At 46.3% G+C, this 14,444-nt stretch overlaps 1 protein-coding gene across 3 annotated transcripts; it reads right to left on the bottom strand.

The window, feature by feature from the left end:
• Positions 1 to 351: 351 nt before the first annotated feature.
• LOC148332749 (axin-2-like) lies at positions 352 to 13,585 on the bottom strand. 3 transcript variants are annotated; one of them, XM_088303581.1, is made up of 11 exons: positions 13,213 to 13,585; positions 10,904 to 11,848; positions 9,426 to 9,566; positions 6,829 to 6,931; positions 5,295 to 5,435; positions 3,955 to 4,376; positions 3,711 to 3,860; positions 3,402 to 3,635; positions 3,201 to 3,302; positions 2,939 to 3,064; positions 352 to 603 (listed from the first exon to the last, which is right to left on the bottom strand). In XM_088303581.1, exons 2-11 carry the CDS (start codon positions 11,734 to 11,736, stop codon positions 477 to 479), a joined length of 2,379 nt encoding a protein of 792 aa, XP_088159707.1. In that variant the 5' UTR covers positions 11,737 to 11,848; positions 13,213 to 13,585; the 3' UTR covers positions 352 to 476. The 3 variants fall into 3 exon arrangements, with proteins under 3 accessions (XP_088159707.1, XP_088159705.1, XP_088159706.1); XM_088303579.1 differs by lacking the exon at positions 13,213 to 13,585 and adding an exon at positions 12,641 to 13,123; XM_088303580.1 differs by lacking the exon at positions 13,213 to 13,585 and adding an exon at positions 12,114 to 12,313.
• Between the last annotated feature and the right edge of the window lie 859 nt (positions 13,586 to 14,444).

Raw genomic sequence — 14,444 nt, 5'->3', positions numbered from 1 at the left:
AAGCATAGACTGGCTGGCGTGCTGCGTCTCCAGCCCTCCTGCTCGTCCGTTGCACTTGACCCGCGTGTCAGTGTAAACGCACAACAGTCTCTCAATACGCATCACAACAGTGGTTATATATTCAAGAAGTGGTAAGCCCCCCCCCCCAGACCCCCCTCTTACATTGGTCTTTGAAAGTTTCTCGTTTTGTTCCCTTGTGTTTCTAAGGCTGCTTGGTTGAGAAAATCAGGGAGGGACAGCCCCTCCTCTGGATTAGGCATACTTCATTGGCTCGTCGTCTTCCTTCAATCGCTCCTTGCTGGATATATTAGTAACTCTTTCTCTTTTTTTTCATGTGTGTGTGTGTGTGTGTTTTGTTTTTTTTGTTTTTTTTTTAGCTTAGTATTAATCATTTCAAGAAGTGAAGTTCATGTCTTCCTCAAGTTTTCCGGGACTTTAGCTTTTGGTGTTAAAGGACGTTGCGAGAGTTTTTTTTTTTAGTCCATCCTCTCCACCTTGCCCAGGACCTTGCCGTCGTACGTGGGCAAAACCGAGGCGTCCTCCCACACCTCCTCGAAGACGGCTCCGCACTCAAACTCATCGCTGGCCTTCTTAAAGTAGTATCTGCGGAGGAGACAAAACAAAAGCATGATGAGATGCACCGTGCCTTTTGGTGTGGAAAGACAAAATAAACAAAAAATGTGACTCAGGTGCCGATGCATCTCCATCCATTTAAATGCCGCCGCTAAATTCTCTTTAGTCCAAATCAAACACTAACAAGACACACAGAGAGCCAGAAACGGATCGAGCTCAAACCAACTTAGTCATCGCTTTCATGGCATACTGCACACTTCAAAGGCAGAGTGACTCCACCTCACACCGCTGCACAAACACAGCTCACCCCCCCCCCCCACCAACGACGACACGCCCACCACCCCTCTTTAAACACAATCCAAGCTGTGTGCGCGTGTGGTTCTGTTCATCCGCTTGTTCGTCATGACTGCTGGCCATTCAACAGACGCCTATCTTTTTGCAACCTCTTATTAGAGTTGAAGGGTTAATTAGAAGATGTCTTTAAGTTGCCCCCCTCCCCGTCCCCCCCGTCGCTGCCCCCCTTCTCCAACTCTTGGGCTTCTAATTGGACTCGCTGTCAAATGTCTGCCTTTTCTGTCACATAGCTTGACATTTCAGGTGCCTCAGAGTCTGCATAAGCTTGCACATGAGCACATATGATCCCCGAGTTTCTCCCTTGGAGACACAAACACACTCGGGAGGGTACCAATCAGCAAAAAAAAAAAAAAAAGGAAAAAAAAAATAAAAACAAGGGAAGATGGGGGGGGGGAAAGGGTAGCAAGGCTGGGGAAGTGGAATTGGGGCTGTCCTGTCCTGTCCTGTCCTGTGCTGAGTGAGCGTTAGCAATAAATTGTATTTAGGCCGAGCCCGAGGAGCTTTGCTCAAGGAGCTCGGAGGTGTCTCTTAAAGGTCACAGGTCACGTCGCTATCCCACTCTTCTTCTCTCAAGCTGAGTTAACTCCTAGGGTTAGTTTGCTCCCAGTGATTGTGAAGCCAAGGCTTCTAATGATTTCTCCTTTTTTTCTTTTTTTTTTAACTTTCAAGCCAGACTCAGATCAGCAGGGGGGGATTTAATGATAAGCTTTATAATGGGGGGGAAAAATATCTATACTTATTTTTACGCTCTTTTACGCTCTTTTACATGTGCCGTTATTCACAGTACAAAATAATCAGTAATGGCCTCGTATTTTATGAGCCAATTTAAACACTTAACAATACAAAGATAAAGTAAAGACTTTTTACTGGTGCATTTTCACCTCAGTCGTCGTACATCACATGAGCGTGGATACAAAACCGAAAAGGCGGTAAGAACAGAGCCACGGGGCTCTTGCGCAGCTAAAGTTGGGACGCTTTCGTGAAATGACATTTCCTCCTTTTTAGACTTTGCAGACACTCATTAGTCAAAAATGTGACCTCTCTCCGGTGGCTCGATTTAACATAATGCTAAGTTCTCCGAAATGCCTCAAAGTCATCACTTTGTGTCAGCGCACAAGAGACAGACAAAGCCTTTCCATTGGAACACGTTTTATGTGGTCGAATTTTTATTTTTTTTTCCTCGTAGCAACATCTGGCACCAATATTGTCTGGCAGGGCTGCCGCATACTGTTTTCTGCTGTACCATTGCCATGTCCAAATTAACCAACTCCGCACATTCTGCTGCCATTGAAGCCAAACTTTTCATGTCCGCCTCCCTCTTCGTTGCTCTTGCAAAAAGAGTTTTGGGTTAGCAGGGGTTGCAAGGACTTGTTTCAGTCTCCTAACAAACAGATGTGTCTGCAACCTCGTGGAGACGGCACAGGAAGCCTTAAGGCTTTTTCTCATGTACGCACACAGAGACAAAGTAACGACGGATAAATGACGCCTTTCTTCATCTTTTTTTTTTTTTTTTGTTCAACATTGCTTGGCCACCAAATTTAATGAAAGAGTCAAAGGCATATTTCTTTGAAGAATTTCTTTATCCGTTGTTGGCGGCAGATCCAAAGGCAGATGCTTGCAACATTTGATTTTAATGCCTGATGCAATAATGGGGAAGAGGAATTTGAAGGCCTCACAGTCTTTGTGCACGAAATAAAATGGATCAGGCTTCAAAGACATTTTATTAAGGCTGCCTTACCATGGAAATCAGTAACAGATGTGCAAACAAAATTGCTGCAGAACCCCCTCACACCCCCGCCCCCCACCCCCTTTCTGTGGATCAGCCCAGTTTCTTTCAACTCAAAAGCTCCAGTACTTCACACTCCGTTCTTGGCTTAACAATCAATGTTAAAGATGGCTTTACTGCATGCTTCGAGTGATGCACTTTTGCCTTTTTTTGCTATAAAGGGGCCCAATTCGAATGTGCGCCACGCCAGTGTAAAGATGCGTATGTTGCCTGTGTTATATTTACCGGTAATTGCCTTTCTTGCTAAGCTGTTCTTTAAAGTGTCCCAAGGTGAGGCAGTGGGTCTTCATCACACTCCGATAAGGAATTTCCTCACCGCAGAAGAAGTAGGTGACCATGAGTTCATTAGACCTGTGAAGAAAAATGACACATGCTTTAAACATCTGCCCTTTTGATGACATGAGTAAAAGATGGAAGGAAACGGGCAAACAAACATTGAGTGTATTCGACATTGCAGCATGTTTAATCTTAAAGTAGAAATCCTTACTCGTCCGTTTGTAGTCCAGAAGTGGCGAGAGAGCTGCTTCCGGCAGGGAAGGCTGAGGCTGGATGGCTCTGGTCTCGGAGGCCGATGGACGCTGTTGAATGCCTTTTAAAGTCCGGCAGATAAAATGTTTATGAGTACTCCAATGAGTTGAATGACCAATCAGTTTCGAATCACGCGAACTGCGCGTTAGCGTCGTCCCACCTCGGTTTTGGTGGCTTGGAGACCTCCTCCAGTCTACGACAGGCCTCTTCAAGCTGTGCTAGAGTGTTGGGCGGGGGCAGCGGTGGCATGGCGGGGTCCTGTATGAACGGATGGCCGGGGTGGTGGCCGCGAGGGTTAATCCCGGAACCAATGCCACCCCCGCCCCATAAGGAGTTGGTTCGAGCGGGCGGGGTCTTGAAGTCGAGGGGGTTGGGCTTCTTAAGGCCGGGGTAGCTGTTAAAAAAAATTTTAAAAAAAGTTTACGATGAACTCTTCTGCTGGGCCATCGTCATTTGACAAGCCACGTACCTGTGAGGCTTGTGTTTGCCCTGTCTCTCGCTCTCCAGAATCCACTGCCAAACATTCTGCGATCGGTCCGTGGTATCAAGAGGAAGGCGTGGTGACGACAAACCCTCATCGGAGGATCTGACTTGCCGTCTTGACAAAGTGCTGCAGCGACTAGAGGACGCGACAGGCAAACATTTGGCCTTAGCGACGTCCGTTTGGTGAAATGCGATGCAAACGTGAGCGATAACAAGTTGACAGTACTCACACAGGGGTGACGTCAGCGTAATTGGCGCCTCCGGGAGGGCAGAGGCACTGAACACGCTGAGCTGCCTCCACCTCAATCTGCTCCTTGGTCTTGTGCCCAGCATGATGATGGTGGATATAGTGGTGATGGCTGTGTTTTGCGGACTGCCGGCCTGACGCCGGAGCTTTGGCAGAGGCGGGATAAGCACCAAAGAAGGACCCGTGGCCTGAAGATACCAAGGCGCCGGTCCGTTCCGGGGAGTGTGAGCGCGGTGAGTGACGAGCCACAGAGGGTGACTGGCAGCCGGGCGTCTTCAGGACCCGTGAAAGATGATCGTCGAGGATAGCTTGGGGGTCCTCCTCACATTGGCTAGCAGATGGAAGAAGAGGGTGATGGAGGGAGGTGTTGCTGGTGACGTCCGTGCTTTCCTCTTTTTCCTCCTCCTGGACAGGCAAAGAGGAACAATAAAAACAATCAGGGATTTGAAAGAAACAACGTGGGGAAGGCAGCAAGCTGGGGAATTTATTTTTCAACTTACACCAACTATCGTCCTCAGTCAGTCAGTGAGAGTCAAATCCGCCGTAACTTGATTTGAATTTCCTTTTTGCCACATTGTTATCATCGCAAACGGGCTTTGGGTGTGCTTCATCTATAATGCAGTGCGCCGATGCATAACAAAGAGACTGGCACTACACATATTCAGCAAACGTGCCACTAGAGAGTAGCTAAGTGCTAACTATTTGAAGAAACTTCAAGAGCATCGAGAAACATAACTTTTAAAGTTCCACGGGATGAAATACTGGAGGACAAGAGTGGAAAAAGCGAAGAAGTAGACGGATTTTTAAATCTCTTGGCTTCATCCCTGTTCTTCGACACACCAAATCCGCCGTATTGGCTCCTTGTTATGTTTAAACACGACTTGGAAGGACGTAACGGTTTACCGTTTCCAAATAATGGTGATAATAGATAAGAGACATCGTATTACCGTTTCAAATTGTAATCAATATTCCCAAATTTCACATCTCGCCCTTTTCTCTTTCCTGTGCCATAAAAGCAAATAACCGCAGACGATGATGACGATGATGGCGGAGAACGTGAGACAGCAAAGCGGGCATCAGACGAATAAAGATTTGGGCAGAAGACGGCCCGTATTTCAGATTTTAATAACACCGCAGATGGAAAATGAATAAAAGATTATCGACCCGGATGGAAAAGATGACGGAAATAAAAGGGGGCCGGGCAATATGAAATGTCACTTTGATATTGTTTTGTATTCAAAATAAGTGGTCAATGATAATCATGACGAGCAAATATCACAGTTTCACCTGCAGAGAAAATGTGTGTGCGTGCGCGCCTCTAACCTCTTGAATCTGCTGTAGCCTCTCCGCCAAAGAGCTCATCGTGTCTTGCTCTCGCTTGAGCTTCTCAAGTCGCGTTATGAGTTGGGCAGCAAATGACGCAGGCTCAACGGGGGTCATCTCTTTCGGCAGACGCTGAGTCCTCTGCGGGGCAAACAGCACAGCTTTAATGTGAGGTGGCGTGTTCCCGACAGATGCAATATGGCGCATTAATCCGCTGCCCTTGTCCTAATCCAGTCTTGTTCCAAAAATCCTGCAACTCTTCCAAAACGCCATGATGCAGATGCCCTTGTCCTCGCTAACCTGAACCTTCTTTTAGTGCCCATCACAGCCCAGATCTCCCCGTGGCCAGTGCCCTTGGCAGTGCCAGGCTGCTGAGTAGCAGTTGGTTCGTTGCTTGGAGGGGAGGCCCCCCGCCTGCACCCTCCATAGCCCAACCGAGCCATCAGCTAGGCACCGTCTGAAGTCAGCACACTTCAAAGGGCCCTTGTCAAACATCAAACGCACACTAGGGGTGGGAGGGACACACAGCTTTAAACCTCCGTATAAAAGCCAGATATTGACGGAAAAGAGGGAGCGCGTAAAGAAGGGAGGAAAATGTGAGAAGCGGGACGAAATTAACAGCATGAAAATAATAAGGACGGAAATGCGCAATGGTAAGGTGGCGGCGGTGACAGAGAGGAGCGGCACGAAGCCGGGGAGAGGACAGACGAGTCAAATAGCAGGAAGATTGAAGACAAAGTCGGAATTCATTCCCCAGTTGCATGCAGGGCAGCGCAAAGACACTCCCGTCGCATTATCCTACTTTAAATATACCGTATATAAGCCCTCTTTTTCTGTTATTTGGAACGCTGGCTTTCTTGATTTTGACTTTTTTTTTTGTTGCTTCTCTCATCTCTTTGTATACACGATGAAGGGATAAGAAGAAAGGCGAGTGAAGCTGCTGGCAAAGGAGTGCCAGCCCTACATGGGGCCCCTCCTGCCTAGGGCTGGTACATCATGGGAGTCAGAGCCATCTCCAAATCAGGAGGGAAACATTAAAAGACTGCAAGTGGGAAAGGGAAAAAAAAGACTGTGAAACAGAAACGCGAGGAGGAGGGAGGTGGGAAGGGGGGGGGGGTATGAGGACCAAACAAGCACTGTAAAGTGCAAGCACAGAAAAAGCACACAACCCGACCACCACATTTAGCTATTCTTACTTTTTACTTCAAACGGATCCCCAATCTGAAAGGAGCAGCGGTTTTGACCCCCCCGCCCCCTCGAGGACTCAATCAGGTCCAATAATACAGAGAGTGGCGATGTCCTGCATTTACAATCCCATTTGCGTAACTTGTGGGTATTTGTGATTTCCTTTAACACGACATGAGCAGGACGAAGGTTTGAACATTGCAGTACCGAAACACATTCAAATTAACTTATTCACTTCCAGCCAGGTAAAAAAATGGATCTTTGACGTCTTTAGCCGTCAATGGCAGCAAATGAGTGAAGGAAGAACACATGACCAAAGAAAAACTTTTTTTTTTTTTTAAAGACTTACTGGAAAGTGGGGAAGGGTAATCTGGCCATTGATCTTGACACTGCGATTCATCTCCCGCTGAAGATGCTTCTTGGGGGCCAGTTTATAAGGAGGGATTCCATCTCTGTAAAAGTAAAAACTAAAATAAATAACATTCACTAAATAACATTCACAGTCCCTTTTAAAATGAAATAAACCCAATTTATCGGATTCTCTGCGACACACACGCGAGTCCTGCCACTTTCTTGCCAACTGCTGCTACTTTGGAGCAACTTGCCAATCTTTTTTTTTTTTTGTGGGCGGGAGAAAAAAAAAACAGCTGGGAAGCTGTTCATCAGCAAAGTGACCAACACAATATCCCCCAATGGCATACCGCTATTCACACTACAGAAAAGTCAACAGGCCTCACGTCTTTTGAAGCCAAGGCAACAAAAACGCACATCACAAAACCCAGCAGAACAATGGGTGAGATATGCTAAACACCCTCCTGTGGACTTCAAAGGAGCCCTCCTGATAAGATTAGTCCTTGTCAACTTTGACAGCACTTCTTAATAAAGCGGAATACGATGCACTAATCGCAATGGCTGCCAATGACTTTTTTTTTTTTAATCACCGACACAGAGCATGTCATGAGCTCATTCACTGCCAGCAGCGGTAAAATGGACTTTTTGACGTATAAATCCGTCAATGGGAGTGAATGAGTTGAGACGACATTCTCGCCTGCTGACAATTAAGCAATTATTCTGGGAGTTCTATTTCCTCCGTTTTGCTCGCCTTTCGAGTCAGTTGCCACTTAAGCTGAGCCAATTATCTTGGCCGTTTCGGCCGCTCAGAAGCATCTGACCTATCCCAAACGCTACTTTTCTGCTGCCGCTTTGAAATCTCAACACTCATGCGCATATGCGCCCACTGCCATCTTCGTTTGGCACGCGCTTTGCTGTGAGCCTCTGATCTGAGCAACATCAAAAGGCTGGTTTGTAAGATAAGGTAATGTTTGAAGTTGGTGCTGCAACATTCCCCAGCGTCCAAGTAAATCCATAAATAAGATATAAGCAAAAAACTGAAGCCCCCCCCGTCAAACACACCCCAAAATCCTCCTTCCTCTTGTTCTTTATCTGGGAAATGAGATTCAAATTTGCACAGTGCCTTTCAAACACTAATCAAACGGTTCCCTCGAATGAAAATGGGGAAAAATCTCTTCTTGTATGACTGAAATCCATTTGGGCGGAAAGACAAAGGAACGGCAGTCAAGGACAGGAGAGACGTGTATCGCGCACACCAAGGTCTGTGATTCTTATCTCTCCTGAGAAGAGAAAGAATTTGACATTTGACACAAAATGGGTGACATCATAATTAATATTACAGCCAGACTGGCATTATTGCGCAACATTTTAAGGAAGAAGAGAAAATAAAAATGGTTCTCTCTCCAGCACCCCAAAAAAAAAAAAAAAAAAAAAGAATGACCTGACACGAAATCTACTCTTCTCAACACAACACGGAGCAAACGGCCTCGCCGAACGGCCCGCACACCGGAGACACAATTTGGCAGCTTGATGCTTTGTGTGTAGGTTTTGGGAAGCGAAAACAAGACGTACTATTTTATGGCTTCACGGGCCCTTACTTTATGGGGATCTCCTATTCAGTTGTGCAAGTCATTTTCAAAGCAGCCAGCCACCCTTTTATCCCCCATAAGCCCCCCTCACCCAACAATAGGCTGAAAGCGATTCAGTTAAGCCCTTTATACTCCACGCACTTTATTTTCTCACTCTCTTGCACTTTGAGCCGCGCCACTCCCGCAACAGGCTCTGGAGGGTGGAAGAGAGACGCTGCGGAGGGCTGGGTCACGATGGAAGTGATTTTTTTTTGGGGGGGGTGCACCAGTCGGGCCAGGGGGGAGTTCCTCTGTCCCAAGGTCTATCAATGAGTAACCCCTGTGAAAGCCTTGCAGACACATGATCTCAGCACGCCACAGAGGCCAGTGGCAGGAAACCGACCCACCATGTGAGTAAGCCTCCTTTCATTTGGTGCCAACATTTTTCAGTGAGTTTGTCTTGAGGCCCAAATGGCCATTCCCCCCCCCCCCCCCTCTCCTTTAGCTCTTCAAAGAGAAGAGCGATTAGATAATATGAAGGGGGGGAAAAAACAGGTCTGTTGTGGCAGAAGGGTGGGTAGGACGGATGAATTTCACATTTGAAGAATGAAGCAACACCCACCCCCCCACCACCCACATCAAGTCAATCTCAGATTTCTTTTTTTTTTTATTCCGGTTGACTCTCCCACAAGCAATGCATCAGAAAATAAACTTGAAAAAGGTCTTTTCACCCTGGAGGCCATGACAATGCCACATTCATGGAATTACCTGTTTAACGACATTATTCGCAGGCCAGCTACAAAGAATAAGATGAGTCCGTTGATCTACAAGACCAAACATGATTCTTCGAGCCCACGGTTGTTTTCCTGGAAATGTGTTGAATGTGTGTGTGTGTGTGTGTTCCACTGGAAATAATGACATCCTTTGAAATTTGACCAGTTCTTGAAGTGGAACTGAGACATTTAAATTCGCTACTTTTTTTTTTTTTTAATCACCCGAGGGGGTGTATCTTGATAAAAACACTTACACACTACTGTCGGTCATTGACATGGAGTCGTCCGTCGTGGCATCACTGGAGATCTCGCTGTCATTGGCACTGGTGGCAGGCGCAAAGATGTAGCCGGAGTTGACAAAATAAGGGCTGGCATTGTCTCCTCTGCGGTGTGCCCTGTGAATAAAATGAGAATTGACGTTTTAACGGGATGCTTTTCAGGGTTGGAGTGCAAACTGGAATTTGTGGGATCATGTCGCACGATTGCTGTTTGCTTCTGATGCCTTCACTACCATTGACGGTTAAAGACGTCAAAGATCCATTTTTTTTTTTTTACTCGGCTTTTTGTGAACGAGTTAAGACGATAAACGGGATAACGTGAAGGTTTGCTTTGACGGTGTCCTCCGTCGATTTCTGTAACGTGAGTCATTACCACGACACCGTGCCATCTCTCCTTTTTCTTTCACGCCACCACTTCCCTGCTCTCCCCCTCCTCGCATTTGCTCTCTCCATCTACAGTGTGTGAATGCTCCCTTCCCCAAACTCCCTCGCTCTCCTTACTTAAGTCTTTCTGTGTGACTATCTCCTCTCCTGCTGTGTTGCATTCCAGTTGTAGTGGTGAAGGGGGCGGATGAGGAAGAGAGGGGAAGAGGAGGTGGGAGTTGGGGGGGGGGGGGACTTGAGCTTTTGCAAGGGTGGGGGGGAAGGAGGGGGTAGGCGGGCCCCTTTCTTTATGAGAATGCCTTCTGCTGGGAGTGCTGAGAGGAGAACCCCAGCATGACGAAAGCTGGAGGCCCCAAGCACAAACCTGACCTTTGGAAGGTCCGCGCAAAGAGTCAGGTATTTAGCACAGCTGGGCTTTCTGCACCCCCCACGCCCCCCAACTCTCTTTTCTGCATCTCTTGTTGCTTCCATGACCCCCCCCCTCCATTACTGTCTTCACTTCCTCCCTTCTTGTCTCTTCCTGCAAAGCATACTTAGTCTCTGACAAGCAATTTATTTTCCAAACAGGAGAGATAAAAGTGTTGAATTGCAGTCGCTCACAAAGTAGTGGCAAAGACCATGAAACTGAACTGAGGAAGTTTTTTACCGCTCTGGAGTTGCGTATGGGAGATCTAAGAAGGGGGGGGGGGACACGCTAGAAGACAGAATCTGTGCAGTGCCAAAATTAGTTCCACATGTTTGAGATGGAAATGGGTTGACCTACAGACTTGGTGAGAGCCACGGAAGAGCGAGGGGGGGGGGGGGGGGGCATACGGGTGATGCAAGGGAAAAAAGGTGGCTTTCTTCTCGCTATGTAATTTTTTACTACAAACTAAAAATAATATACGTCAACACCCACTTTGTTTACTGGATCCTTAACTTAGCAGAGACAATGACAATGCAATTGAAAAAGTACAACTTTTCGCCCCCCGCTCTTTACAAGAAGTGACATGAGTAAAGTAGCCAATGAAAACTTAAAGCAAACATGCGCGGTGCAATAAGACGCATCCTTGAGGAAACATTGTTCTTACCTGCAACTGTTTTCCAGAATTTCAGCGGTTGCCCGGATGGTCGCGGTCGCCCTCAAGGATTTAGCCGAAAGTCCGAGCACGGAACCCAAAGCCTTTGCCTTGAGGTCATGACAGCTCCACTCCTCTCCCTCCATAAGAGGTGGAAGATATCCACACATGAGCTTGAGGCTGCCGAGGGTGCCATGATTGGCGTAAGCGGCGTTCTCACAGCCGGTGCGCACATACTCGCGATATATGTCAGAGGTCAAAAACATCTGGTAAGCATTCTCTTCCATGTCGGACTGGATCTCTGTCTGTGCCTGGTCAAACATGGCGGAGTCTATCTGTTGCTTTTTAATACTATCCCTTATGAAGGTCTTGGTGGCGGGTTTGAGCTGCTTGGCAACGATGCTGTTGTTCTCAATGTACCGTTTGAAAATAACTTTGGCCACTCGCATTGTTTTGGTATCCTTTAAGTCCATTTGCCTGAAGCCGTTGCATGCGAACCAAAAGTCCAAAGCGTCCACGCAATTCTCCTGCTCCAAAAAGGTCCTAAAGAGGTGAGCACCATCTTGATCTCCGAGAAGAAAATGCAAAGACTTTGTCCACCGGATCAGTGGCGAGTCTGGAGACGCACTTCCCTCCGGCTCCCCCAATCCATCCTCGTTCCTCCTCGGAGTGGAGCCGGGGAGCGCGGTGGCCGTGGGGGTATCGTGAACCTTATTAAGGGATTTCATTTTTCCAGACCGGCTGGGTATGTAGCATGACGACTCTCCCTCCTCTCCCGGTACCGGAGGACGAGGAGCATCTTCTCGGAAGCTACTGCTGATGTGCTCCGTAAGCGCCCTGCTCATGGCTCCAGCTCCGGTTGCCTATGTGAGAGTGCAGTGGTGCCTCCACTGAGCTCCAGCCTAATCCTACTCACTCTCTAAAAGCAGCGGGGGAGCTTCTCAGCTCCTCTTCACTCTGAAACACACAAAGTATTGATCTGATCAAAGCCATATCCTGCTGAACTTCAAAGGAAGACTTCCAAGTAAACAGTCCCTCTTTTCTTAAAAAAAAAAACACACCTCAATAGGTTCAGAAAATAAAAAGCTTTTTTTTTTTGTTTCATTTGACTATTTATAATCCAAATAAGAGATCAATTGAAGCCCACATTCTCAACGTGCACGGATCTGTCACATCAAAACGTTTTTAGCCGAATAAACTAACCAGAGCATTAACTCCTCACCATAACCAGATTCTGGCATTTGTGGCTTGCACGTGTTTTCCTTTACAGTCCACAACGCTGGCTTCGTTTCCAAAATCACTCCCATTTGCGACCGTAGCAAACACCGGTTATCACACTCACAACGAACTCACACGGACTCATTTTGCATTTGGAGTCCCAAACACTTTGTCAACAGATTTCCAGCTCCGATACAGTACATCTCACGTGACCGCAGTACAACCATGCTCGAGAATAAAGCAGCCCCGCGGGAGAATCGGCTCGTTTGTGCGTAAACGTGAGCGATCAATAACCAAACGATAGTCAATAGAGGCGATTACGCTTTTATTGCTACAGCTTTATAACGAGTGCCAACGTCTCTGTCTGCAAAAATAAATAAATTGTCACCTTTTTATTCGCTGCGAGTTAAATTTCACAGCCAGATGAACAAGACATTTGAAATGAAGAGCAATTGCGAGGACGTCTGCAAGAATTGTATTTTTTTTAAACAAGGCGGACTCTCATATCAAAGCTGAGTAAATGCAACATACCATTGTAGGTTATATCTAATGGGAGTGCATTTGAAAAGTTGAGTTATTCCATTTTGTTAAAAAAAAGATGATGGCAGTCCACAACTCTCTGGGCAAGTAATCCAGCACAAAAAAAAACGCGAAATTGCACCGCATCTGCCGTTTGTCGTACGTGCCACGCGAGTCCCTCCTCGGAGCAAAATAGTGTAACGTAGCCTTCCCCCCATTCAACAAATGACCTCAGAAGTGGCAGGCTCAGTGCCTATGTAGCTCTCTGGGGGTGTCAAAATCTGGAGGAGGCAAACGAAAAGGAGGAGGGGGCTCCGGTTGTAGAATACATCCCACTTTTTTCCCCCAGCTATAGGAGACGCGCAGACTGAGAAATTGTCGTTTGCGTCTGTGCGAGTGTTTTAAATCTGAGCCACGTGTACGCGCGCGCGGGCGCGCACACAGACGCATAAGCTTCTTATCTCTCCGTATTTCTCGCCCACAAACAAGAAACATAGCCCGGCTTTCTCAACTTCAAAGCAGAGCAGCAGCACATCAAAGCGGCCAAGAGAGGGGGCCTGTGGAACAGCTTTGCTACAACTTACCATCCATGTTCTCCACCAGCCTTGCCACATTCGAAAGCGTTCAAAGTTGAGTTTGTATTTCGCTCGCACCCGGCGCGTTCTCCCCCGTCCTATCAAATTGGACAATTCCCTCGGCGTACACTTAGCTGGCGTCTTTGCCAATTTGTTCAGCCTCAGTCCAGGTAAAGAGTCAGTAATGATGAGAAGCAGCAGAACACACCACGGATGTTTCTAAGCCAACTGGGCTGAAGGTTTAACAGTGTTGGACTTCAAAGAAGAAAAAAACGGCTGGACTGGTCCCGGAAGATACATAACAACACGCGACTAGTTTCTAACCTCAGAAAAAGGCAAACAACTTAACCACGTGAAATAAAATGCAGGCAAATCCACACAATCGGTTCCGTGTAACGTGTTAAGCGTTACAGATTTGAACACATACATTTGTGAGTGCACTATTTTCTTCAAATAAATACAATGGGCTCCGAATCAATTCACTTGTATACCAGGACCTTATCAAAGACAAGACAATCGAGCGAACTCTTCTGAGGTTTTGGAACGTTTCAAGTGATTTGTGCTGTACTTTATTCTCACAGCGTTTATACACACCTACTTCGAAGAAGAAAACACAATTAACTTTTGTTGACTCTGGATTTATATTCAATAATGGCAGATGTTTATACAGATGTAGTTGTATATAATTACACAATGCTTGAAAGCATGACAAAAAAATAACGGTGATGTGATTTGCCCCAAGTCCACATATGGAGTTTTGTGATGACATGAATGAGTTGAAAACAGTGCAATTGTACAGACAAATAGTGAAAATTTATCTTCTATGGCAGATGTAATTCATTCTCACGATTATAGTAAATCTTGAAACACTTTAGTCCTTGATTCCAAATCTTTAATGGATCATTTGATGAATTGTGGTCATCTTCGGGGCTAACAATCTGATAATGAAGATTAATATAATTAGTCCCACAATTGTGAAATTGCAGGATTTGCAAATGTGCAATATTGATGCTTGTTACTAAACTTTCCACGTCTTTTCAACCTGACCATGAATTTTCCTCATTTCCTCATTAGGGTCATCAATCCATTTCATTCTTCTGTCTCATTTTTCCATTTTGTGTTTTTGAGTGGAGCCTAAAATTCAACTATAAAAAAAATCTTGTGTGTTCTTTTTCATTTATGTTTGATTTGAGGGGAGGAAAAAAACAAAATGGTGACTTTTTTATGCTTTATCTTTTGCC

This window comes from Idiotropiscis lumnitzeri, chromosome 8, assembly GCF_059441095.1.
Source record: "Idiotropiscis lumnitzeri isolate Australia: NSW breed Sydney's pygmy pipehorse chromosome 8, RoL_Ilum_1.0, whole genome shotgun sequence".
NCBI lineage: Eukaryota > Metazoa > Chordata > Actinopteri > Syngnathiformes > Syngnathidae > Idiotropiscis > Idiotropiscis lumnitzeri.
The sequence above is the reverse complement of the archived record's forward strand: the minus strand, read 5'-3'. Positions and strand labels throughout refer to the sequence as shown.